The 27,283-nt window shown below is 38.4% G+C and overlaps 1 protein-coding gene across 1 annotated transcript in view; it reads right to left on the bottom strand.

Moving 5' to 3' along the window:
* Positions 1-27,283, bottom strand: part of LOC126235108 (uncharacterized) — a 74,341-nt gene extending 47,058 nt beyond the window's left edge. The window contains exon 1 of the mRNA XM_049943843.1: positions 27,154-27,283. Within this exon, the coding sequence (XP_049799800.1) occupies positions 27,154-27,265 (112 nt within the window). The 5' untranslated portion in view covers positions 27,266-27,283. The remainder of the gene's footprint in view (positions 1-27,153) is intronic.

Genomic DNA, 27,283 nt, shown 5'->3' with positions numbered 1-27,283 from the left:
TATACGGTGATGGTGCCCAATAATGACACAGATGGGCTCCATAGGATTTACATTAGGCAAATTTGTTTGCTGAGACACAATGTAAGTTCTCTATAATGCTCCTCAAACCACTGTAGCACAGTTCTGACAATTATACTGTTGAAATATGATATCACCTTTGGAGAAGATATCAAGAATGAAGGGATGCAGGTGGTTTGCAGCTGTCAGTGTGTCTTTGATTACTAGCACAGGTCCCATGCGAGCACAGGAGAATGAACCCATAACATACTACTGCTCCCACCAGCCTGTATCCATGACATGCTGCATGTTTCGGGCTACTGTTCATATTGGTGATGGTGTTTGTGGAGACAACTATCGACCTAGTATAGCAAAGATGTAATTCACCTGACGAGCTGACATGTTTATGAAGATGAACAGTTGAAGCATGATGGTCCCATACTCACTTCAGTCGTAACTGATGATGTCACTGGGTCAACAATGAACATGTAGAGGCGGTCTGCTGTGGAGCTCCATGTTAAATGAGGTAAGATGAACAGCATGGTCCAAAACACTTATGCGTGCACCAGTATTGTGCTCTATTGGCAGAGATGCCACAGGTCACCATATATCCTACATTACTGAGCAGACAAGCCTCTGAAATCCATGTTCTGTGAAGAGTCATGGATGTCCAACCATTAATTGCCTAGTGCTAGCTTCACTGTCCTACCACTTTCCGTAGATTCTCATGACAGTAGCATGTGAACATTTGACCAGCTTCGGTGTTTTTGAGATGCTCATTCACAGACTATGAGTAATAATAATCTGCCCTTTGTCATAGTTCCTTATCTCAATGGATTTCCCCATTTGCAGCCCATGTCTCCACTAGGGTGATCCCTCTTAGGTGTCTGCTCCAGTTACTTTTGTTACCAAGTCATGTGCCTGAAATACCAGCAGGCAGCATACAGTGTCATGGTGGGCAGTGGTTATAATGTTTTGGCTTATCAATGTATACTGTATGTTATCAAAGTATTCATTCAACTTAATACAGGAAGTGGAGAATGACAACAAAAACATATTTGGAATGACTGTTCACAGACTTCAGCTTTAATTGTCATGAAAAAAGTTGTTGAAGAAAGCCTTGAGTTTATAAACATGGTTTTCAGATGATGCCCCACAGTATTGCTCAAGTGGAAGGTGTCACACCATGTAGAGAATACTTTCTTCATTTAGTGATGGAAGCAAGCGAAACTAGTATGAAGTGTCTCATAGTGTCTGTTATTTAACAATATTATGAGAAGGAAAGTTGCCACTCGCCATATAGCAGAGATGCCGATTTGCAGATAGGCCTGTCTGATTAGAGTCTGTTATTTATGTCATTAAAGACTGGACCTTAGATTGATTGGAGTAGGATGTAGGGAGGCATGGCCATGGTGTGATCACAAAACCATCCAAATAATCACTTACTTATTTATTTACTCATTTGCTTCATGGCCTGCTGCAAGCCTTTTTAATTTATGCTATTTGCACAACTTTCATCTCAGGTTTCTTAGTTGTAATTGTCTTATTTAGATTGCTGATGAGTACATATGTGGCAACGTGTCATGTTTTATTTTGGAGAAACACAGGAAACCTAAATTAAAACTGCCAGACAGGGATTTAAACCTCATTCATACCGAATATGATTTCAAAAAGGTATAAGCCAAATGAAAAATAAAAATTCCACTGGCGTGGATTATATATCTATCAAAGGACTGAAGCTCTACTGCTAATTTATTCTTAAAGTTCTCTGCCATGTATATAATGAGTCTTTAAATCAAGGTACTGTCCATAATAGACTCAAATATGCAATTGTTAAACCACTGTTCAAAAAAGATGATAAAGCTGAAGTTTCAACTACTGGCCAATTTCAGTGCTACCAAATCTTTCTAAAGTTCTAGAGAAACTTATTTTCAAGAACATCCTTTAAAAAATCAGTTTGAATTCCAAAAGGGTACTTCAACTGAACATACCATTTTCTCATTTCTCAACCAACTCCCCAAATCTATAAACAATTAAATGTCTCCAGTTGGAATCTTTTGTGAACTTTCTAAAGCATTCAGCAGTGTAGATCATGAAGTTCTACTTATGGAGACTGACCACTATGGCTTAAAAGGTAAAGAAGGGATGCAGCTCAAGTCATATCTAGATGACACAATGCAGAAGGTAGTACTGAATAATTCTGCAATGCCATCTGCCTGCTCTGGCTGGTGCACAGTGAAATGTGGAGTACTGCTGGGCTCGATGATTGGTCCTTACTTTTCCTAGCCTGTATCAATGACCTGCCGTGCTGTAGGGCACAAAAAGCACACTTCATCCTAGCTGAAGGTAACACAACCAATACGACTGACAAAGTACCCAACTGCAGTCTAGAGAACATTGTGGCCAGTATATTTAGGGAAGCTCTAGATTGGTTCATTTCAAATGGCCTGTCCCTCAAAGATAACAAGACTGAGTTCATTTAAACTTGAACAGAAAACAGGAGTACGTTGAAATAAAATATGGTGACAAAGAAATACTGAGAACTGACTCTCAGTAAAAGACTGCAAGAGTGATTCATCTGCACACACAGACAGTGATCACAACATGGTCTTGATAAAAAGATCATTCAAATCCAGGTGTTTGAAGAAAAGACAGTACAACAGGAATGGGAAAACAGAAAAACTGAAACTGAGAGACTGGCAAGGCATTGTGCACAATAAAATGACAACTTAGCTAAAAATTTCCAATATGTTGAAGTAAAAGAAAATTAGGAACAAATTAAATCTCGCATATACAAATCAGAAGAAAAAAATAGCTGGCAAAACTAAATCCAAATACAAGAGGAAACAGATTACAGCAGATGTTATTCAGCTTATTGAAAACAGAAGACTACACAAAAATGCAGCTGTTGAACAAGTAAAGCCTGAATACAGAAAATTAAGGAATTTAGTAAACAGAGAAGGTAAGAAAGCAAAAGAAAGTTTTCTTCAGGAAATGTGCAGAGAAGTTAAAGAAAATATGCAAAATGGAAGAGCTGACATAGCCAACAGAACACCAAATAAATTTTATAACAAACACAAAACAACAAACTTGGATGTCATAGCAGACAAGGAGGGAAAAATGCTGTTTGGTGCAGATTTGGTGAAAAGATGGAAAGAATACATTGAGGACTTGTATGATGGAACACTTTCACTGGGTGATGTAATAGGAAAGGAAGAGGATGTACACAAAGATGTCAAAGGAGACAACATTCTGGAAGAATTTTATAAAGCCCTTAGAAAGCTACAGAACAAAGCCATGGGTACTGATGACATTCCAGCAGAACTAATCAAGAATGTTGGTGACAATATGAAAGAGATGCTGCTGAAAATGATTAAGTACATCTATAACACAAGAGCAATGTCAACCAACTTCCAGAAATATATCATGGTTCCTCTACCAAAGAAGGTATCAAACCTTGCGCCTAATATAACATGCATTAAAAACTCTTACAAAGATAATTTTGAGGAGAATTGAAGAGAAAGTGAAGGATATGGTGATTGAAGGTCAGCTAGGATTTAGTAGGGGATCAGTAACAAGAGAAGTGATTCTGGCACTGACTCTTCTTGTTGAAAAGCAAATACAGGCAATTAAACCAAGTGACATTGTCTATGTAGGCCTGGAACAGGCATCTGATAATGTTATCTGGCAAAAGATGTTCAGAGTGTTGAAGAAAGCAGGTCTAAAACATAAAGGTGCGCAGGTGACACACAGCTTCTATAAGAATGGACAGGTAGTAAACATTAGGACAGGCATGAGACAAAGATGTGCTCTTTCTCCTCTTATATTCAATGCTTATCCCCAGGAAGCTATAGACCAAGTTCATAAAACTGCTGAGGTGGGGATCAAAATTAATGGGAAGAAGATAGACATGCTACATTACACATATGACATTGCTGTTATCACAGACATGAAATAGCTCTAGAGTAGGTCCTCATCACAATGGAAAGGATTTTCTGCAGTCGGTATGGTATGAAGATAAACAAGTGAAAAACTAAAGTATTAATGTGCAGTGCTGAAGAAGAGTATGGGGGTGGCAGAAGTCAGAAATGAATTGTAAGCAGAATACAGCATTCTAAATTTTCATTTGATTTGAGAATAACTTACTCACCAGTAAGAACATCAGTCTGGATACAAGGAAACAGGTCATGAGAGTATTTGTTTGGAGTGTGGCCCTATACAGATGTGAAACTCGGAGAAAAGGAAAACAAGAGAGAAGACAGCTAGAAGCCCTGGAATTTGGTTTTACAGAAAGATGATGAAAATCAGCTGGAAAGACAGAGTTGCCAATGAAGAGGTACTGAGAAGAGTACAAGAACCTGATCTCTGTGGAGACACATCCAAATAAGAAGAGACAAACTCATAGTGCACATTTTGAGACACAATAATATCATTGAAACAATAGCAGGAGCTACTGATGGAAAGAATCACAAAGACAACTAATGATGTCACTATATGCACCAAATAATGAAGTACAGCAGATGTACTACATATGTGGAAATGAAGAGGAAGGCAGACAAAAGTGAGGAATGGCATACTCAGGGTTGAATACAAAAAGAGAAACAGTCTTCCAAATTCCTGGGATTACATATTAACAACAACCTAAATTGGTCCATTTGCATTGACCTATGTAAAAGACTGAATTCAACAGCATTTACCATTCAATCAGTTGCATCTGTTAGTGATTTGGAAGCAATTGAATCTGTGTATCCTCAATATTTCCATTCACTTATGACATATGGCATCATATTTTTGGGAAACTAGTAATGGCCTAATAAAGTATTTATTGCACAGAAGAGAGTCATCAGAATTATGAGTGGAGGGCACCCTACATGCACTTGCAGAAATTTATTCAAATGGTTCGAGATCTTCACCATACCACGCCAGTACATTTTCTCACTGATGTGCTTTGTTAACAATAATATATAATTTTAAAAAAAATAAAAAAAAAGAAAGAAAACAGTGAGTATCGTGATCATGAGACAAGATATGAACATGACTTTCACAATTATATAAAAAGGCTCGGCATTGTACAGAAAGGAATATGTTGTCCAAGCATTAAAAAAGCTACAATTTTATTTTTGCATAGCTCTTTCCTTTCTTCACAGGAATTTTCTGACTATGTGCAATAACTAGTGTTTAATTTTAAGCATTACTATAAGAACTAGTTATGCAGCACTGGTATATCAATTGTTGACAGAATGCTTCTTATATGAATTAGAGTGCAAGCCTCATAATGTGTTCATGTGACGATTATTACTGCTATAATCCACATTATTATTTGAATACTTGGACTTAACTTTTCATGTATATGTTTACATATGATTTAAACTGTAAGCCTCATGACCGTATACATATCGCTATATGGTTAATACTGCAATAATCTGACACATTCTACACCCTATCATTACTGTAAGCCTTATAATTTGTTCATGTGATAATTTTACTGCTATAATCCGTGTTGTTGCTTGAGTACTTGGACCTTACTTTTCATGTATGTGTTCACATATGATTTAAATGGTAAGCATCATGACCATTTACATATGGTTATTACTAAAATAATCTGACACGTTCTAGATTCTAGCAATACCCTCTTGTCAAGGATCTATAGAACTCAAATATAAATAAATAAACACGCAACCAGCAGCACAGAAACAATAGTTTATTAAATCAATACAATTTTTTGTCTATTTTTGCATGTAATCGCCACCAACTTTCATACACTTATCCCTTCTTCTCACAAGCCTTCTTATCCTCTCTGTGAATTCTGTACCTTGATCATTGACCTGAATTTGTGCTTTTTTCTTCACCTTTTCATTGCAGCTGAACCTGATGCCACACAAACCTTCTTTCATCAGATAAAACATGAAAAATATCTGAAGGGGCAATGTCAGGGCTGTAGGGAGAATGAAGTAACACCTTCCAACCCACTTTGCCATTAATTTAGTGTAAGTTGTGTTATATGGGGCTGAGAGTTGCCTTGAAGAAGAAGCAGCACTTCTTCCATCCACCACTCTGGACATTTCCTCTTTAGCATGTGTTATACTTTTTTCTCAGTCATGTCTAAGTAGTATAGGTTGTTGACAGCAGATTACTCCCTTAAAAAATCACGGACAAAATAATGTTCTGTTTTGTATTTATTGTGGAGAAGTGATTTAGCATATTTCCATTGTAGTCTATGATGCCTTGACTCCATCTCAAAATAATCTATCCAGGTTTCACCATATGTTAAAATCCTGTCAAAGAATGCATCACTTTTACTACTGAAAACTTTTTTGAGCTTAGTGTTAATGCAAAATCTCTGCTTATTGTGACAAGTAGTAAGCTCTCTGGGGTCCCACATTGCACATGTCATACAGTTGTTCAGTTTGTCTTGAATGATGGAATGAGTTGTAACAACACTTACTCAACTTTTTGGCAGTTTGTTCAACTATAAGTTGTCAGTCTTCTTGGATAAGAGGATATTAAGGGCTTTGCAACACTGGAGCCAATACTGCTAATGAATGCCCAGCAGTGTGTTAATTGATTATGCTTTATTGCTCACTTTCAAACTTTTTCATCCACATGCAAAAACTTAAAAGGTTCATGTACTTACACCAGCATTGTTTGTTCATCTGAGAGAATATTTATGATGTAAATAGTCTTCACGGATGATGTTGTGCAAATCCCACAACATCATCTGGCGGCACACCCGTGAAGACTATTTACAACATATCCGCCGGGAAAGCCTGAAGAGTCACAATATTTATGATGTTTCTACAATTTCCAAAAGTAGCTATTGGACAACAGAAAACTGTTCTTTGAACGATTTGTGATGAAGCACAAACAGAACAGTGTGATGTGGGAGAATGGACAACAGAGGAGTGATGTGATTGATAACAAAGTTGTAGAGGTTAAGTTTTAAAATGAACAGAAAGACTTAATGGGCACTGATCTGGAAGATGATAGTGGTTATAAAGCAGACATGAATGTAGCTTTGAATGATGGGGGTGAAAGTCATACTGTAGATGAGATGATAAAAGAGTCATCTACATTGAGTAGTGATGTGAGCAAAATGGACAAAAACAGTATTGAAGTGGGTGAAATCGTTAAGGCTAAGGAGGAAGAAGTTAGTAGCGAAAGTCAGCAGAGACGAAAGTTTATGGCAGGTGGAAAATTGGAAGTGATGTTAAGGCAAATTATGAGTAGTTTGAGTATGAAAGAAGACATTAGGAGGGTGGAAAATAAAACTGATAGGATTAAAACTGACATGGAGGAACTGAAGAAAGAAATTAAAAAGGAAATTAAGGTAGTCACATCTAATCTTTTAGAAGGTTGAGGAGGCAGTGAAAGACTGTGATGAAAAGATAAAGAAAGAAAGTAGTACAGAATACTAATGAGAAGTTAACATTAATGAGTAGTAAATGTGTAGAAGAGAGAAAGAAACTTTGTGATGACTATAGTAGGAGGGTGGAGGCTTCCAAGAAACAGTGTAAAGATGAAGTCAAACCAGACAGGAAATTTTGTGCTGAAAATAGGGTTAAACTTGAGAACCAAATCGATCAGATTAAAAAAGATTTAGAAACAGAGGTGGAAACCAAATTTGCAGTAATGGTAGAGGAAAAACTGGTAAAAGTAAATAAAAATGTAGAGTAAAAACTGGCTGAAATGGAGAAAAAGGTGGAACAGGTACAAAATCTAAAGGATAGAATGTGTAGTGTGCCAAACAGTTCTTCATTTATTGGCTGTAAGAAATTTAAAAATATTATGAGAAGGAAAGTTGCTACTCGCCATATAGCGGGATACTGAGTTGTAGACAGGCACAACAAATAGACTCTCACAATTAAAGCTTTTGGCCATTGGCCTTCATCAACAACAGACAATAGGCAATGTCTATTGTTGATGAAGGCCAATGGCCAAAAGCTTTAATTGTGAGAGACTTTTTGTTGTGCCTATCTGCGACTCAAGCATCTCCGCTTTATGGTGAGTAACAACTTCCCTTCTCATAATATTGTTACACTCCAGCCTGCATTTTCTGTTGTAAGAACTTTAATAATTTTGAACCATATGGGGAAGTGCAGCCACTGGATTTCATTAGGGAATTTAATGATTTGACTGAAACATGGAATGACAAAGAGAAAATGCCATTTGTGAGAGGTTTTTCGAAAGGGGATGCTTATGGATGGGCAGCTCAGGTAGCTGATAGTTGTACTTTGTGGCATAGCTTTAGAAAGCAATTTTAGATGAATATTGGTCCAAAGAGAAGCAGCAGATAATTTTGAGTGAATTTTGGGGAGGAGAGAGATTTGACTCAAGGAAGGGTACTGTGAAAGGTTTCTGTTGGTTTTGGATAAGCCAACTGAAATATCTGGGCAAAGAGCTAGGTAGTGAGTCAATAATTAGAAACTAAGTTGCCTCATAAAGTTAGAGAATTGCTTGTACCTTCCCCTAGGGATAATACTAGCGATTTTTTGAATTGTGTTGATAAAGTGGAGAGGGTGAAGCCCACAGTGGAAGATCATAGGAGGAATTTTGATGATAATAATCAATCAGGGAGAGAGTTTCAGGTAAATAGGATGAACAGAATTCTAGTAGAAATTCAAGGAATGACTGAGTGGAGGAGAGCCAGAGCAAGTAGGGAGTTCCACATTCTGTGCTGGATTCAATTGTGTGGCGGAAATGCTTATCCCAGCCATATATCTCATTTTTCCTGAGGCAGTCAAACTCTTCTCCTATTCTATCTGTACTTTATAAGTGAATCAGAAACATTCTATCTTTGACTTTCATGTGATTTTGCACAGCAGGATACTTTAGTATAGGAATATTCTAGAAAAGGTTCCTCCAGTGTTATCTATATATACTATGTTGTGTTAGTGATAAGTAATTGAATCATAAGAGGATGGAAGAAAAGGAAAAAAAAGTAATGAAAGTAAATTGGCATCATGGTTAAAGAATTTCTGTCAAGCAAAGAGGGAAGGTAAACAGAAAATGAAAGGTGTCAGCATATGTGGAGGAGAAGGTGCCAATTATCTGAAAACTATAATTGAGATCTGATGCAATCAGATCACGTGTTAAAATTAGTATACTTTGGTGCAGCAGCAAAGGCATTAGGCCCATGCAGTAAAAACCCTCTTGAATACTAGGTCTTAATATTAATTGTGGTATAATAGAAGTGTTCGTATTCAACACAATCAGCATATGGAGATAACTATCTACCTGTAGAATTGTGTCATGGTACAGCTGCTTCTATTATTAAGAAAATAAACCTATATCTAAAAAGAAAGATGATGAGACTTACCAAACAAAAGCGCTGGCAGGTCGATAGACACACAAACAAACACAAATATACACACAAAATTCAAGCTTTCGCAACAAACTGTTGCCTCATCAGGAAAGAGGGAAGGAGAGGGAAAGACGAAAGGATGTACCTACATCCTTTCGTCTTTCCCTCTCCTTCCCTCTTTCCTGATGAGGCAACAGTTTGTTGCGAAAGCTTGAATTTTGTGTGTATATTTGTGTTTGTTTGTGTGTCTATCGACCTGCCAGCGCTTTTGTTTGGTAAGTCTCATCATCTTTCTTTTTAGATATATTTTTTCCACGTGGAATGTTTCCCTCTGTTATATTCATAAGAAAATAAACCTTTATACATAGTTGTCTGGAGTAATGCGTGTGGAAAGAATAAGAAAGATTTGTATGTACATCGCTTTTCAGGCTAGAATCTCAAGCAGTTTTATGGAATACAGTGAAATAACAGTTTTTCTAAGAGATAATTTTGTCTGATCAGAAATGAGGGTTAAGTTTGCCTTAGCATAAGGATCTGTTACTGTGGAGTATTTTTCAGTAGAATTAATTTTGCATCGGGCAGGTGTTTATTTATTAGATAATGAAGCAATAATAAAATAATGAATAATGTTAGGATCTTAATGGTTAAAGAGCCAGTCTCTGCAGTAGGGATACTTTTTGAGAATGAACTCCACTAGCTAATGAGGTAAAAAATGTAAGTAAAATAATGGAGCTGACAGACATGATTGAGTAATGAAAAAGTTAAATGTATACAAATGTGTGTGGTATAACTATATTGATGATCTATTTTTGAACTAGGCAACATTGGGTACAGTGTATATTGTGCAATTCATGACACTACAGCTGGGAATGAGAGATTAACAGAAACAACAATATTTTAGTGAGATACAAGTCATGTAACGCTGCATTATTGGATCTATAGGTTATCTAAACCCTTCTGTTTGTGTTCTGAGGAATTACGAGTATAAAGTGGGAATACTGGAATGAAGAAAAGTAATTTTGCTGATTTACTGATATCTGTGGTGCCAGAGTAATGTGAATATTCTGACAGGTTAACTATTTGGTAACATTTTGTGAGGATTTAATTTTCAGGTTGAATGAGAGTAGTATGCAGAGTTGAGTGGAGAAGCAGGGCAATGATTCAGTACAACTTCCATCTCCTTAATTTCAATTTGAGCAGTAATTAAGTTACGTGATGCCAACTTTATTCTTTTTTCATAATGTAATGATTAGTAAATCTATGCTACTGCACATCTTGAATTTTTGCTAGAACTAATGTACATATTTTGGACATTTAGGTGATATGAGTGCATAAATGGTGTGAATTTCAAACCAGGACTTGGCATTTTAGTGATTTTGGAAATGGAAAAGATACAAAAATCTTTCAAGTCTAACCAGTTTGAGACAGAGTTATGAACTAGAGTAATGTTTTGTAGCATAATATGCACTTGATTTTACATTTTTACTAGTTCCTACCTTTTCGCTATAGTCAATTTTAGGATTAATTATTGTGATGTTTTGAAAACTGTGTAATGTATTTATTAATGAAGTAATGACTATTATTTGCCATTAGTGTGAAACATTTTTTTCATTATACTTATTTTGAAGTAAAAGTGAGTGTTCTAAAGTAGTGGATTTTGTCTAATTTTTTTCATGTACTGTGGGGGAGGAGAACCACTTCCAAGGGAACTGACAGCAGTGCATTTCCTTACTAAATGCCACTTGGACCTGTTGAAGGTGTGGACAACTTGGTGAGAAAATGTGTTAAAGCTCATTAAAAGAGTGAAAGTGCTTGTGCAAAATACTAAGCATTGAAAAAGTGAAATTTTCTGTCTGAAAATGAATGGCAAGGCAGTGCAATTTAATTTTTTGCAACCCATGATCATTTATTCTTAGCAGCAAGACAGGACTTGCATAAAGTGATATGTACCTTAGAATGTAATCTTTGTTTATCCAAAAAAGGACATCACTTATGATGAAGATGCCTATTTTTATTAAAAATATAATTTGTGGATATTTTGTACCATTGTACAATACACTATGTGTAAATATTTTGTATGGGGATTTTCATATGACCAGTTCATATATGTAGAAATCTGAAAAACTTACATATTGTAGTTTTTGATAAGGAGATTTTTTATGAAATATTCTTTTGTGTGTAGAATGTTAAACCCACTTTCTGGGGTCACTTGTGATCATTGAAATGCCCAGTTAGCTATTTGTAATATCTACACTGTGTCATCAAAAGTATCAAGACAACCCCAAAACCACATGTTTTTCATATTAGGTGCATTGTGCTGCCCCCTACCACCAGGTATTCCATATCAGTGACCTCAGTACTCATTAGATATCATAAGACAGCAGAATAGAGCACTCCGTGGAACTCATGGACTTCGAACGTGGTCATGTGATTGGGTATCACTTGTGTTATACGACTGTATGTGAGATTTTCACACTCCTAAACATCCCTAGGTCCCGGTCTTCGATGTAATAGTGAAGTGGAAACATGAAGGGTCACGTACAGCACAAAAGCATACAGGCTGACCTTGTCTGTTGACTGACATAGACTGTCGACAACTGAAGAGGGTCATAATGTGTAATAGACAGACATATATCCAGAACATCACACAGGAATTCCAAACTGCATCAGGATCCACTGCAAGTACTGTGACAGTTAGGTGGGAGGTGAGAAAATTAGGATCTCATGGTCGAGCAGCTCATTTGGAGTACAGAGCATAAACAATGGATGATTTAATAGTGGAAAAACATTGTGTGGAATGACAAATCATAGTACACAATGTGGCGATCTGATGGCAGGGTGTGGGTATGGCGAATGCCCAGTGATCGTCATCTGCCAGCATGGGTAGTGCCAACAGTATAATTTGGAGGCAGTGGTGTTATGGTTTGGTTGTGTTTTTAATGGAAGGGGCTTACAGCCCTTGTTGTTTTGTGTGGCACTATCACAGCACAGGCCTATGTTGATGTTTTAGCACCTTCTTGCTTCCCACTGTTGAAGAGCAATTCGGGGATGGCAATTGCATGTTTCACATGATCGAGCACCTGTCTATAATGCACGGCCTGTAGAGGACTGGTTACGCAACAATAACATCCCTGTAATGGACTGGCCTGCACAGAGTCCTGACCTGAATCCTACAGAACACCTCTGGGATGTTTTGGAACGCTGATGTTGTGGCAGGCCTCACCGACTGACATTGATACCTCTCCTCAGCACAGCTCTCCATGAAGAATGGACTGCCATTCCCCAAGAAACCCCAGCACCTGATTGAACATATGCCTGTGAGAGTGGAAGCTGTGAGCAAGGCTAAGGGTGGACCAGCACCATATTGAATTCCAGCCTTAACAATAGAGGGTCCCATGAACTTGTAAGTCATTTTCAGCCAGGTCTCCGGATACTTTTGATCACAAATAGTGTGTCAGGTCAGTCCAATGAGGAGGTAAAATGTGATGAAGCAAGCTGGGATCTCTTTACTTCCTCTCTTGTTTCGCCATCTGCCTCAAATTCATTTTATTTTCATTTTTGCCTAATTACCATTAACATGCATGAGTATAATCTGCATTTCCATAAAAGAAAAAGGCTGGCCTTTAGTCTTAAGGCATACAGCACGAGGTCTAATTTTTTGCTTAATTTTGTGTATGTAATTATTTTCCTAATTTATTTTTACCATTCCTAGTTTAGATCTTTTGCTACAGACCATTATACGGTGAAATCAGTAATGTTTTTGTGACTTAGATTCTATTGTTGATTTATAAACAAATATAAATTCTGTACTAATTATAAACATTTGGAAGAAGAACTACTAGGATTCTTAAAGCATTTATTTGGCTCTATTCGAAAACATATTAGCAAAGCCAGCCTTTATCTGATTCCAAAATAATTACCAGGTTTGTCAAAAGTATTGTTTGTATAACTATATCTGTTAATTTCATTATTTAAATAAATAATTTGGCCTAACCTTTGTGGTAGAAGGAACTGTTTGAAGGAATTTTTCAATGTATTCAGTTAATTGAGTGAGTCATGCTTTAATTGTAATTTCTGTAACTTAAACATCAATCAACGTATAGTTTCAGTGCTTATTATTGTGAGGATATATAAATGACCGATTTTCGGTCCCGAGTCAGTCCATGGCCAATTTTCAGATGAGAGACATGTATTGGTTAGATTAACAACAATGCATCAACTTAAAAGTGGAATAAGTGTAACACAAATGGGCCATGTGTTTGAACAATTAACGAAAATGTCTGTTTATTTTATTTGAAAAATAGTGTCACATGTATCATTTTATTCTGCAAGAACTGAACTGTGTGTTTAGGTTTCTACTGCTCATAGATGTTCAACAGCAAACTATTGTAGCAGTATGCTGATGTTGCCTGCAACCTATTAATGAAGCTTATTAACATTTACCAATAGTGAATCAGTATAACAATGCAGTATGTCGACACCGAGGGCTATCAATGAAGAAATAAAGCAGGTGAACGTCACAAGTTGAACATGTCACTGTAACTAAGACCTCGGACATTTCAGGAAGTCCAAAGAAGAAAGGGAGGTGATAACACAGTTATGAATAAATGACAGAAGAAGTATAAACTTACAGCTGATGAGGCTATATAGATGCAAGATATACTATGAACAAGTTTTTAAAGAAGATCAATCCAAATTTCAAGATATATGCTTCTTTGTTGGCAACAAACATGACATAGAAACTCAGGAGAAAACGACAGCAGAGGTACCATAGGGAGTTAAGCAATTAAAAACTAGCAAAGCTCCAAGAACTCTTTGTATAGAGTTGTTGAAGGCCAGGCCAAACATATTATTTGAACATCTCATGAAGCTGTCTAATCTCTTAGTGGAGAGGAAATCCCTGTCAAGTTTAAAGAAGGGTACATTACATATATATTCAAAAAGGAAAGAAAAGATTATTGCTCGAATTGAGGCATCACAGTTCTCTCTTCCATATTATGATCCTCAAAACTATAATTTAGAGAGAAACTGAGTGGCACCCAAGCAGACAGATCATGTATTGATAATATCTGCAGAATTAGATAGATGACTTACAAGAGTATGAAAAATAACTTGGAGACACACATGGTTTTTATACAGTGTCATAAGTCCTATGACCACTGAATTTTATCAAAAATCAGATCACTTTTACCAGGGAAATGTTAAGAAGATTTACAGAGCAATTTTCACAGTGGAGTATGAAAAAAATTCACAAAACTGAATACTTTGTTGTTGGAGTTATAAGGAGGGATCTTGTTGTGGGTAATGATCTATAGTAAATTGTAGTCAGTCATATAAATATTTATGAACAATCATTTTGGACAACAGTAGAAGCAGTGAGGAAATAAAGCACAGAATAGGAAAGGGAAAAGTTGCCATTAAGCAACTACAGTCCACTATTTGGAATAGAAATACATCAAAAAATTTGAGAAGGAGGATATACAAAACTATACTTGAAAGTATTACTCTGTATGGTGATGAACTGTGGGAAGTCTCCAAGCTCAATGAGAATTTTATCTGGTTGACAATTATGTTATACTTCTACATTTTAGATTTTACTCCTAAGACATTTCTGTTTGACAAGAGCACTTTTGCCCAGACGTTTTAAACTATGGTGTGATTACATGTATTTCATGTAGCTTTTTATTCTCATTGTAGACACAACTGAAAACAAACATTGAACTTGATATGGACATCTTAGACGAACGGCTGACGGAAGACGGTGATAATAAACCTGTAAAACTGTGATGTCTTTCTGTTTCAACAAACTTCTATAAAATTACTAGATGAATTTCATGGGGTTTTTGCAAGTAACTTGAGCACAGCTTGGAGCACCTTACAGACTTTAGTTAATTAAAATGAAGTCATGGGAAAAAAAGATATCATGATTTAAAGTTTTACTAAATCTGTCTGGTCTGCTTGAGCATACTAATCTCAAAAACCACTAGATGAATTTTCATGAAGTTTTTCAGGTAACTTGACTACAGCTTGGAATACTGTACAGGATTTGCCTCATCAAAACTGGATTGTATAGAAAAAAAGATATCATGATTTAAAGTTTCATGTAAAACTGTTGTATCCTGTCTGTTTATCTGTTTGAACATGCTAATCTCCAAAAATACTAGACAAATTTTCATGGGATTTTCACAGGTAACTTAAGCACAGCTTGAGGCACCATATAGGCTTCATTTCATAAAAATCTGATCATGGAAAATAAGATATCATGATTTACAGTTTTATCAAAAACCATAGTTTCTGTTTGTTTGAACACACTAGTCTCTTTCATTGGGTTTTTACAGGTAACTTGAGCATAGCCTGAGGCACCATAAAGGATCACACAAAAAAAGATATCGTAACTGAAAGTTTTATCCATGCTAGTATCATTAATGTGAAAGTAACTTTGCCTGTTACATTTTCACGAGGAGCCCACTGAACTGATTTCGACAAAATTTGGTATGGAGATAACATGAACAATGAGGAAGAAGACGAACTACTTTAAAAAGTTTGTAGTACAAGATACTTGTCGACTTGAAGGATATTAAGCAAATTAGGGAAAATATTTACTCTTTGGAAAAGCTATTTTACTCTTTAACTTTGGCCTTTATCATATTTTGAAAAACACTTTTATTGGTTAATATGTTCTATGTGATATAATTCAAAGTAATAAATACAATGCTTGTACAATTTCCAATGTGTTTAACCCATACTCCCATATTATTTGTTGCATAATGTACATGTTGTATAATGTAAAGCTACTTCTACAGCGCGATGCCTCACGCACACTGCTGCCATGCCCTTCTGTATGCACTACTTGGCAGCGATGCTGTGCACACCGACTGTCATACGTAGGGACAGCTTGGGAACGAGGAGAGTGTGGTGCATATCACAAGCTATACCAATCTGAACAGGCAGACATGTGAGGGCATCTGATGCTATTGCATGTACAGTAGCTTACTTACTCACCATTACTCATCATAAGATAATTAATGACATCCGAGTGCAGTCACAGGTAACAGCTAGCGTGAAATATGGTACTGGAGACAGGAGACCTCCGTGACACAGAGAAAGAAGAAGATCTTAGCTACTGGTATTAGCTGCTGGAACAGTGTGTGTGATGCAGAACAAAGCCAAGGAAGAAGAGGACTGGAAAGAGGAAAGGAGATGGAAATTTGGATGCGAAAGATGCCACTTGGTATAGGAAATGGGCAGAAAGAAAAACAAATGACTACCATTCTTTGCAAGGTTGCCAGACTAGCACAAAAGCTTAAATTCTCAGTGCTAGGAGTTGCAATCCATATACGTGTTTGTTTCGTTACTGAATGTCCCTTGTATGTTCATGTTTCCAAAATGTCTTCCATTACTACTTTACTAAACTAAACTCTATACGACCGGGCCCTGGAAGGGGAACCGGTGTTACCACTGCATTAAAAGCATGTTCTCAGCACATAATAATACCATTGTCAAATATTTTCAACTTCTCATTTCGAACAGATATTTTTCTCGAAGTTCTCAAAACAAAAAAGTCTCACTACTCTTGAAAAATGGTTCAACCGACACAGTCTTCAGCTACTGACCTATATCTCACTTAAATCTTTTTCAGAAATGTTAAAAAACATTTCTATGACAGACACATAAATTTTATAAATAAATATTCACCTCCCAAAGTATGGCTTCAGAAAGTCTATGTCCTCCAAACAGCAGGCTTTGAAACATGCTTTAAAATCTCCTGACTAACAACAAATCACTGGAAGGTTTTTTCTAGACCCTTCAAATGACTGTTGTCTTGGACCACAAAATCCTACTTGAAAATTAAAAGTAGTACGGGGTACATGAGGTGTAGCACACAGTTCCTTGTGTTCACACCTAAGAATCCACTGACAAAAGGCACCACTTCAATGCAAGTCATAAGTCTGAATGAGATCATAAATAGCATTTCTTTCTCACGTGAGTTACCGATAAATTTGGACTTTGTAAGGGTTCGATCTTGGGCCAATTACTCTTCCCAATTTACATGCATGACTTCCTTGAATATATTGTTGAGTGGTACTTAAGTAAATAAATTAGTGAAATCAAAGTGAAGTAGAAATTAGAATATAAATGAAAAACTTGGTTTAGTTTAGAGAGTTACATACTGGCAAACAGCGGGCAGAACAGCAGAGCAGAAGAGACAATGACCGTGAAGTCAGCAAGTTCCACATAAGAGGGCGCTGTCGATTCAGCCGTCAGGGCATCGTCCGACCGGCTCATGTGTTTCTCAGTTGTCACATCTGAGCAAAGGCCCTCGCCTACATTCCAAGAGCCAATGACCGTCATTAAGAAGATTCTTCGAGAAGCTTTTCAACGTGACAGAAGAGACAATGACCGGCTCACGTGTTTGTCAGTCGTCACATGTGATCAAAGGCCCTCGCCTACATTCCAAGAGCCAATGACCGACGTTAAGAAGATTCTTCAAGAAGCTTCTCAACGTGACAGAAGAGGCAATGACCGTGAAGTCCTTCGCCTCCAGTAAACTGAAGTGAATAAATATGCGAGACACAGTGGGCCCAACAGACGAGAGACGAAGAAGACGAAGGAAGAAGAGAAGAGTAGCAGTAGTTTTCAGTCAGTTTCGGTGCTGAAAACCGTCATGCAAGAAGAGACTACATCATGCACAGACGCACCAAGTCCGCTGCTGTAATGGAATAGCAAGCAGCAGCCTCGGCGCCAGAAGACAGAAGTTAAAAGGTATTTGAAGTCTGATTTTTACGTACCCGGGTGACTCGTGAGGATGGGAAGGAGACGGCCTCACATCAGCAGTCACCTGTGAGCTGGGATGAAGATCCGACAGCTGAGGACTGGCAAGCGGGAGTCCGTTGTTCGAGTCCGGGACACTGGCCTTCCCCCACCGCGCCGCTCCGCTGGCCGACGCACAACACACGCGGTCGCTTAGAGAAGAGAAACACTGGGACGCCACATCCAAGGTATCACCATCCGATGCATGACTTCGCTCGCAATAATTAAACGGGCCACCTCGCGCTGCGCATCTCCAGTCAGCTGGGCGAGACGGCGACACGACATACACACTGCCACGCGTAATCAGACGCCGCTGTTGCCACAGCAGAAGGCTACGCAAACGACACAGCTGCCGTTCTCCAAACCAGAACATCCAGTAAGATACAGTTGTACGAAACTTTCAATAAAAGTTATCTTATGTAAAAATGCTGTTTCATTCTACCTCATACCCGAGCCAAGGAAGAACCCACCCTGCCCACATGTTGTTAAGAGAGAAAAATTAATTTATTTAGTATTTTCACCCTGACATAATGCTTTAGAATTAAATGCCCATTGCAGTGATGCTCATCCTGACAACTGACTAGCATCAAAAGAGAAAACGCAGTTACATTTAGTGACAGAAGTGTTACATTTAGTGACGGAAATGTTACATTTGGTGTCAGAGAAAAAAAACCCTTGGCTCAATATGAGGTGTGAATGACAGTCACTAAAGGTCCACAGTTAGTATCATTTAATGTGTGAAAGGATAGAGGTGTACATAGCAGTCGTAATATTTTCTTTATTTAGAAGTGTGGTAAGATTGTGTAACTAACAGTTTGTAAAATGATGACACGAAATCGTACAAAGTCAGAGTCAGCACCACAAGCGGTTTCTACTGATGAAGCTATTCAGATCTTAGTTAATCAGATAGAACAGCTTAAAAGTGATAATAATGCATTATTTAAACAGTTGAGTGAGGTTAGGCAAACCAGTTCAATCCCTCCCACCCTAGATTTCTCAGCAGCAGCCTTAGTAACTCCTTTTTCAGGTAAACCTGGCGAAGACATAACAGCCTTTTTTGATGATTTAGTAGCAGCTGCAAAGTTAGGATCATGGTCAGATGAACAGCTCTTACAAATGACAAAGTTAAGATTGCTAGGAGAGGCTAAAGCACACGTATTATACCATGAAGAATTACGGAATGCTCCAACATTTGAGGAATTGAAGAAAGGCTTGCTTAAAAGTTTTCAAAAACAGAACAGCTGTAGATTTTATAGGGAAAAATTAAACACTATCACTCAGAGGCAAAACAAGTCGTTAGAAAGCTTTGCAGATAGGATTAGAAAAGTTAATATCAATACTTATCAGTTGACAACTAGTGATGAAGCAAATAAAGTTATTTTACAAGAGGCAGAAGATAGAGCTCTGGATACATTTTTACGTGGTTTACCTCCTGAAACGTCCCGTCGTATCAGGGCAGAGTTTCCTAAAAAATTTAGCAGAAGCTGTATCTGTGGTGACGGCTTTCGAAGAAATAGACATTGCCACCAGATACAAGGAGAAGCGAAATGTATTTTCAGCAGGAGTACGATGTTTTAGGTGCGATCGACAGGGACATATAGCAAAAAACTGCAGACAACCTAAATGCACTAATTGTCAAACAATAGGTCACACATTCAAGGAATGCAGGTCTAAGAAAGTTTTTGGAAATAGAAATCAGTTAAACTCAAACGGGAATGTCGGAGCCGCCGCCAGGCGTTCCCAATAAAATTTCATGCCATTAAGGGGAATGTGAAGGCGGAATGCTGGTTATCTGCTACCATACAGGATAAAGAGGCAAGGATACTGGTGGATACAGGTGCAAATGTATCAATAGTGAGTAAGGAATGCATTGGAGAAAAGAAATGTGACCCTCCAAGGTATAGATTGAATGGGGTAGGAGGAGGTACAGTGAAGTCATTAGGATGTACATCATTGATTTTCTATATTCACGGTGTACAATTTGAAGAAGATGTAGAAGTGGTAACAAAGATAACTGACAGGTACGACGTGATCCTAGGGCTGGATTTCCTGAATAAACATCACGCTAAAATCGACCTCAGACAGCAAACTGTAGAACTTAGCGGAATAGTGTTTCAGCTAGGTGACACCGCTGCAAAGGGCCTGCTGCTGCAAGATTTCCCCAACCGGAAGGCGAAATCAACTACACTGAGCGCAACGTCCTTGAAGGTTGATTTGAGGGATCAGATACCATCTGGCTCAGGAAAACTTTTCTGGATGACCGTTGACCCTGAGGTTCCTACAGATACAGTGTGTCTAATAGAGCCATTACAGGAAAATGAGGAATTAGATGTATTACATTGTTTTGTACTTAGAAGTGTTGTACGGGTTCAAGACATTGAGGGAGAAAGAAAAGTACCGGTACATATTGACAATTTCAGAGTGGAGGGCAAAGAGTTGCATAAGGGAATATTAGTAGCTACAGTCGGTACTTTTGAAGAAGAAGATTTCATTTGGTCAGATATTAATGATGGTCAGAAACCAGACGCCTATAAAACCGCATTATGCCAGAAGATTGAGCATTTGCAAGGAAAGGATAGAGACACGATAGAAGCAGTTTTAGTTGAGTTCCAAGATTTATTTAATGCAGAAGGTCCACTGCCAGCAACAGATATCACACAGCATAGGATCCCAACAGGAAATAGCCCCCCAGTTTATAGGAAGCCTTATAGAGTTTCACATCACTTACAGCCAGTACTGGATGAATTTTTAGAACAGCATCTAAAAGATGGAATTATAGAATATTCTGATTCGCCTTATAATTCAAATATCGTAATTATTCCAAAGAAGTCTCCCGACGGTACGAAACGATAAAGATTTTGTTGTGACTACAGACACCTTAACAAACAAACTATCTCAGATGTTTATCCTCCTCCAAACATTACGGATATCATTGACAGTTTGGGTAACAGTAAATACTTTTCAACAATCGATCTACGTAGCGGATATCATCAATTGGGCGTTGCTCCTGAAGATAGGCATAAAACAGCATTTTCTACCCCTGGAGGCCACTGGCAATTTAAAAGAATGCCTTTCGGTTTGAAAAATGCACCAGCAACTTTTCAAAGACTACTCGATGGAGTATTGCGAGGACTCAAAACTCAGCAATGTTGTGTATATCTAGACGATATTATTGTATTCTCCAAAGACATTAATGAACATGCTGTGCGTCTTCGTAATGTTTTTCAGAGACTTAGAAAAGCTAAATTAACATTAAATATGGAAAAATGTACTTTTGCATTGACAAAGGTTACATACCTACGGCATGTCATTAGTGAAAAAGGAATTAAAACAGATCCTCGATTAATTTCGGCAGTTAAGGACTTCCCAACACCACAACGCGTTAAGGAAGTACAAAGTTTCATTGGTCTCGCATCGTATTACCGAAAATATGTTCAAAATTTTGCTGAAGTTGCCCGACCCTTAACCCAATTATTGAAAAAGGGTGCAAAATTTCATTGGTCTGAAGATTGTGAATCAGCATTTCAAACCCTTAAAGGTAAGTTAACACACAGTCCAGTATTAGCCTACCCAGATTATAATAAAGAATTTATTTTGTCCTGTGACGTAAGTGGTCATTCAGTAGGAGTTGTTTTGAGTCAGAATATTAATGGCGCGGAACACCCCATAGCCTACGATTCGAGACAACTAACAACGGCAGAAAAAAATTATTCCACAATGGAGAAAGAATTGTTAAGTGTTATTTATGGCATCAAATACTTTAAATGCCACTTGTATGGTAGGAAATTCAAGGTTATTACAGACCACGCAGCTTTAAAATGGTTGCTTGGGTTAAAGGATCCATCTAGTCGTCTCACCCGTTGGGCCCTATGTCTTTCCGAAATGGATTTCGAAGTTATCCATAAACCAGGCAAAAAACACACGAATGCAAATTGTCTAAGTCGGAAAATAGCACTTTTGGAAGCAACAGGCTGAGATACTGAGAACTGGAGAAAGGTACAAGATGAGGATACAGAATGCAAAAAATACGCAACTCAAAAACAATTTTGCTTTGAAGATGGTGTATTATGCCGTAAAACAAAACTTGGACCGCGAATTGTTGTTCCCCAACACCTTAGACAAGAAATAATGGCAGAGGCCCACGATCATATCCTTCCAGGACACGGTGGACAGCGGACAACCGAAAGACGCGTAGCACAGCGATTTTGGTGGCAAACCAGAAAGCAGGATGTTGCGCAGTACGTTCGTAATTGCATTGCGTGCGCGCAACGAGCTGAACTTTCTCGTTCAAAAATACCCTTACAGAGGCTCCTCGAGGCTTCATGTCCATTTCAAATCTGTGGAATGGATCTCTACGGGCCATTTCATAAAACACCTGCTGGTAATAAGTATGTTCTTACAATTATAGATCACTTTTCACGGTATCTAGCTATGGTGAGTCTCCCAGATCAGCAAGCAAATACAGTTGCCCAAGCTTTAGTTAACAACTGGATACTTAAATTTGGCGTACCTGAAGCTATTATCACAGATCAGGGATCTAATTTTATGTCTGAATTAATGAAACAGCTATGCCACTTACTAAAAATACGTAAATTACGCACAACTCCGTTACACCCTCAGTGCAACGGGCGCACAGAAAGAGTTCATCGGATAATTGGCAAGAAGCTTAGTTATTATATTAACGAACAACATTCTAATTGGGATACGTATTTACCAGTAATCGTGTCGATATACAACGCCAAAACACATGAAGCAACTGGCATGTCTCCTTATGAAGTGGTCTATGGGAGAAAAATGCCGTCCCCTTTTGATGTAATCAGGCAGAAAAACGGAAAAGTCGGAGAAACAGTAAAAGATTTCGGTCTAGTGATGAAGGATATATGGAAAAAGGTTCAAAAATCTAATACAAAGGCTTTGGAACGACGGGAAAGATTAGGTAATGCCCAAGCTAATTATCCAAATTACAAAATCGGTCAGTGGGTGATGCTGTCAGCCCCATACATTGCGAAAGGAAAAACGAAGAAATTTGTAACAAACTTCAGAGGTCCTTATCAAATTATTGAGATCACGTCACCAGTCAACGTTAAACTGCAACTGCCCACCCGAACTACCATTGTGCATGCAAGTCGTTTAAAACCTTTTAAGGGCGCTCCAGATGTAATTCCTTCAACAATAGTGCCTGTTTTTCCGAAGGGTGGAGGAAGTTCCCGAAAAGGAAAAGGAGTGGCCACGCCAGCGCAACATACAGACATAGCACCATACAATCTTCAGCCAAGGGTGCGAATGTCCTAGTTGAATCTTAGTAGACTGTGGATAGTATACAAATGTAAATAATTAATAAATGATAATGGTTTATTTTTTAAGAAAAAAAAGTGAACGTAGAAACATGTAGATCTTGTAGTTAACAATATATTCCTTCTTTTCTTTGTTTTTGTTTTTACTAGGTTGGTAGGTCCATAACCATGTTTGCTTTTTTCAGAAAACCCCATACAAGCATTTCCTTCACAAAACCTATCCTAACTCAATGACTTCTTGACAGTTCCCTTCTGAAGTCATTAGATATGTGCATAAACTCACAGCAAGGAAAAATTGATGCCAATGTTATGATGCAACATGTCTTAAAATTAAAAAGTGAACACAAAACTAAAATTATAATGCTAGGAACGGGTATATCTGGAACCTTTGTGTTGATGTTTCTGCTTTGTACAGTTTTGTTTTATTTAAGACGAAAAAATAAGCCAAATCATAATATGACACTTCATCAAATCCCTGTTAACTGGATACCACACTCTTAACTAGTGTACTTCAGTGGTTACTTTTGTGCATTTAATTTTGTTTATCGTACTTCAATCTTTATTAAACAGTCTTATGTTAAAGTAAACAATACTGTAGAATAGAAATTCTTGCATTAATATAGGTTAGATTAAACAGGTGTTGCTATGTAACTTTCTAAGTGAATAATCTATATTTGTTTATTCATTGTCATCAAGATTTGTTACACTTATTATAACCATTTATGTGCGAACTATGTGATTCATGAGCGTACAGTGCTTTAGTAAAGTGATAAAGTATTTTCAACATACTTAATGTGAAGCGTGTGCAATCTTCTAAATCAAGAGTTTTCATTGCTTGTGTTAGTGCTTTTGCTGAGTGAAGAGTGGAGGAATGTTGAGTGGTAAATTCGAGGGTGAATTTCTCCGAAGGGTGGAAGAATGTTGAGTGGTACTTAAGTAAATAAATTAGTGAAATCAAAGTGAAGTAGAAATTAGAATATAAATGAAAAACTTTGTTTAGTTTAGAGAGTTACATACTGGCAAACAGCGGGCAGAACAGCAGAGCAGAAGAGACAATGACCGTGAAGTCAGCAAGTTCCACATAAGCGGGCGCTGTCGATTCAGCCGTCAGGGCATCGCCCGACTGGCTCACGTGTTTCTCAGTTGTCACATGTGAGCAAAGGCCCTCGCCTACATTCCAAGAGCCAATGACTGTTGTTAAGAAGATTCTTCGAGAAGCTTTTCAATGTGACAGAAGAGGCAATGACCGGCTCACGTGTTTCTCAGTTCTCACATGTGATCAAAGGCCCTCGCCTACATTCCAAGAGCCAATGACCGACGTTAAGAAGATTCTTCAAGAAGCTTCTCAACGTGACAGAAGAGGCAATGACCATGAAGTCGTTCACCTCCAGTAAACTGAAGTGAATAAATACGCGAGACGCAGTGGGCCCGACAGATGAGAGACGAAGAAGACGAAGGAAGAAGAGAAGAGTAGCAGTAGTTTTCAGTCAGTTTCGGTGCTGAAGACCGTCATGCAAGAAGAGACTACATCATGCACAGACGCACCAAGTCCGCTGCTGTAATGGAATAGCAAGCAGCAGCCTCGGCGCCAGAAGACAGAAGTTAAAAGGTATTTGAAGTCTGATTTTTACGTACCCGGGTGACTCGTGAGGACGGGAAGGAGACAGCCTCACATCAGCAGTCACCTGTGAGCTGGGATGAAGATCTGACAGCCGAGGACTGGCAAGCGGGAGTCCATTGTTTGAGTCCAGAACACTGGCCTTCCCCCGCCGCGCCGCGCCGCTCCGCTGGCCGACGCACAACACACGCGGTCGCTTAGAGAAGAGAAACACTGGGACGCCACATCCAAGGTATCACCATCCGATGCATGACTTCGCTCGCAATAATTAAACGGGCCACCTCGCGCTGCGCGTCTCCAGTCAGCTGGGCGAGACAGCGACACGACATACACACTGCCACGCGTAATCAGACGCCGCTGTTGCCGCAGCAGAAGGCTACGCAAACGACACAGCTGCCGTTCTCCGAACCAGAACATCCAGTAAGATACAGTTGTACGAAACTTTCAATAAAAGTTATCTTATGTAAAAATGCTGTTTCATTCTACCTCATACCTGAGCCAAGGAAGAACCCACCCTGCCCACATGTTGTTAAGAGTGAAAAATTAATTTATTTAGTATTTTCACCCTGACATAATGCTTTAGAATTAAATGCCCATTGCAGTGATGCTCATCCTGACAACTGACTAGCATCAAAAGAGAAAACCCAGTTACATTTAGTGACAGAAGTGTTACAACATGCATTCCCAAAAATTTGCTGTATTTAATGATAATACTAGAACATTACTCTTTGTATCTAGCATAGAGTGGTTGCAATTAACAGCACAAAACTCAGCCAAGACTTTTAGAGTAACAGAAAGCTCAGGGTTTGGAGTCAGGTGTCAGTGTTAATATACCACTATGTTTTGACATGTGTAATACTCATCATCTTGTCTCTAATTGTCAAAATATTGTAGCTGCCCCAGTATTTATACTATTGGTGTGCCCCTCCCACCTGGCTGTGGGTGGATACATCCTGTGTGGCCAATGGGTACAGAGGAAAGTTTGTGTCCAATCGGGAGTGTGGTGAGTGGACTGTAGGCTGTGCTCAAACCTCTTCAGATCCATCCCTGTCGGTGCAATATTACTGATATTTGCTCATTTCCATCGTCAGCCCCATACACCAACAGACCGTCAACATCCGGAATAAGCAAGGAATGTGTATATTGTATTCATTGTATTTCTAATTTCAGTTTGAATTGGATACAAAAAGAAAAACGCGGAAGGATGTTGCAAATAGCACCACAGCTCAAACAAAGGCTAAGGCAGATCTCTTTATTAATGCTGCTTCAACAGTGTTCTTAGTTTCAGAAGATGTCTTGTAGAATTTTAGATTTTTGACCGCACTATTAGGTTTCAATGGTTCTAAATATTTATTTGAAACCGTGTTTTAGAAAGCAAGAAGGCAACTCTGTGCTGTAAACCTATGTCATTCCACCCCTCAAAACCAGCGCGCTAATTGCACAACGTACACACGCCACGCACAAGCAACTCACACACACACCTCACAGTTCGTCTGCCGAGACCAGCGTGCATGCTTGCATGTGTGTCTAATTCGGATGAAGGCTTTTCGGCCGAAGGCTTACTTGTTTTTTGTCGCGCCTATCTGCGACACATCTCCGCTACATGATGAATAGCAATCTATCCTTTTCATAATATTGTGATTACTCCGCCCTGGATTTTCCATTGTTTCATTCCCTGTCTTCGCCAGTTAACAATGAGTCATCTTTCAACCCACCTCAGACAATCCAGACTGTTACACAACGATCATTACAGATACCGGTACCGTACTGCGGAAATCATACCGGTGCCGTACGTCGGAACTGGATGGCAGAAGTTTAAAGCCTTAAATGACGTGGCAAGAACATCAACGAATTGTATAATTTCGGCGGTCAAAGTAAATCGTCTATTGTCTCTCCAATCATTGATAACCTACAACAATTCTTTCATTAGCCTAGAGAAACATCGTCATCTGTCATTATTAGACACAGATGATAGCTCCAACTGCTCCTCAAGACCTTGTTTTCTGTGCGATTATGATTTTCTACTATCTACATCGGATTAGCTAATATATGATATGAAATGAACGTCACAGATAACCAAGTCCTTACTCTAAACGAATTGCATATCACAAAAAAATACTGTTGTTACTTACCGCGAATTTTTTCCTCTTCGTCTATTCTGACGACTACTCTTCCCGTTACGGTGTAGCCTCCGTAATACGTCGCAACAGGATTGTCGATATATATTCGAATTTGTCGGACCATTCTCTGTAACTCACGGTC

This window comes from Schistocerca nitens, chromosome 2 (genome assembly GCF_023898315.1).
Source record: "Schistocerca nitens isolate TAMUIC-IGC-003100 chromosome 2, iqSchNite1.1, whole genome shotgun sequence".
NCBI lineage: Eukaryota > Metazoa > Arthropoda > Insecta > Orthoptera > Acrididae > Schistocerca > Schistocerca nitens.
Note: the sequence above shows the minus strand (reverse complement) of the source record. Positions and strands in the feature narration are given on the sequence as shown.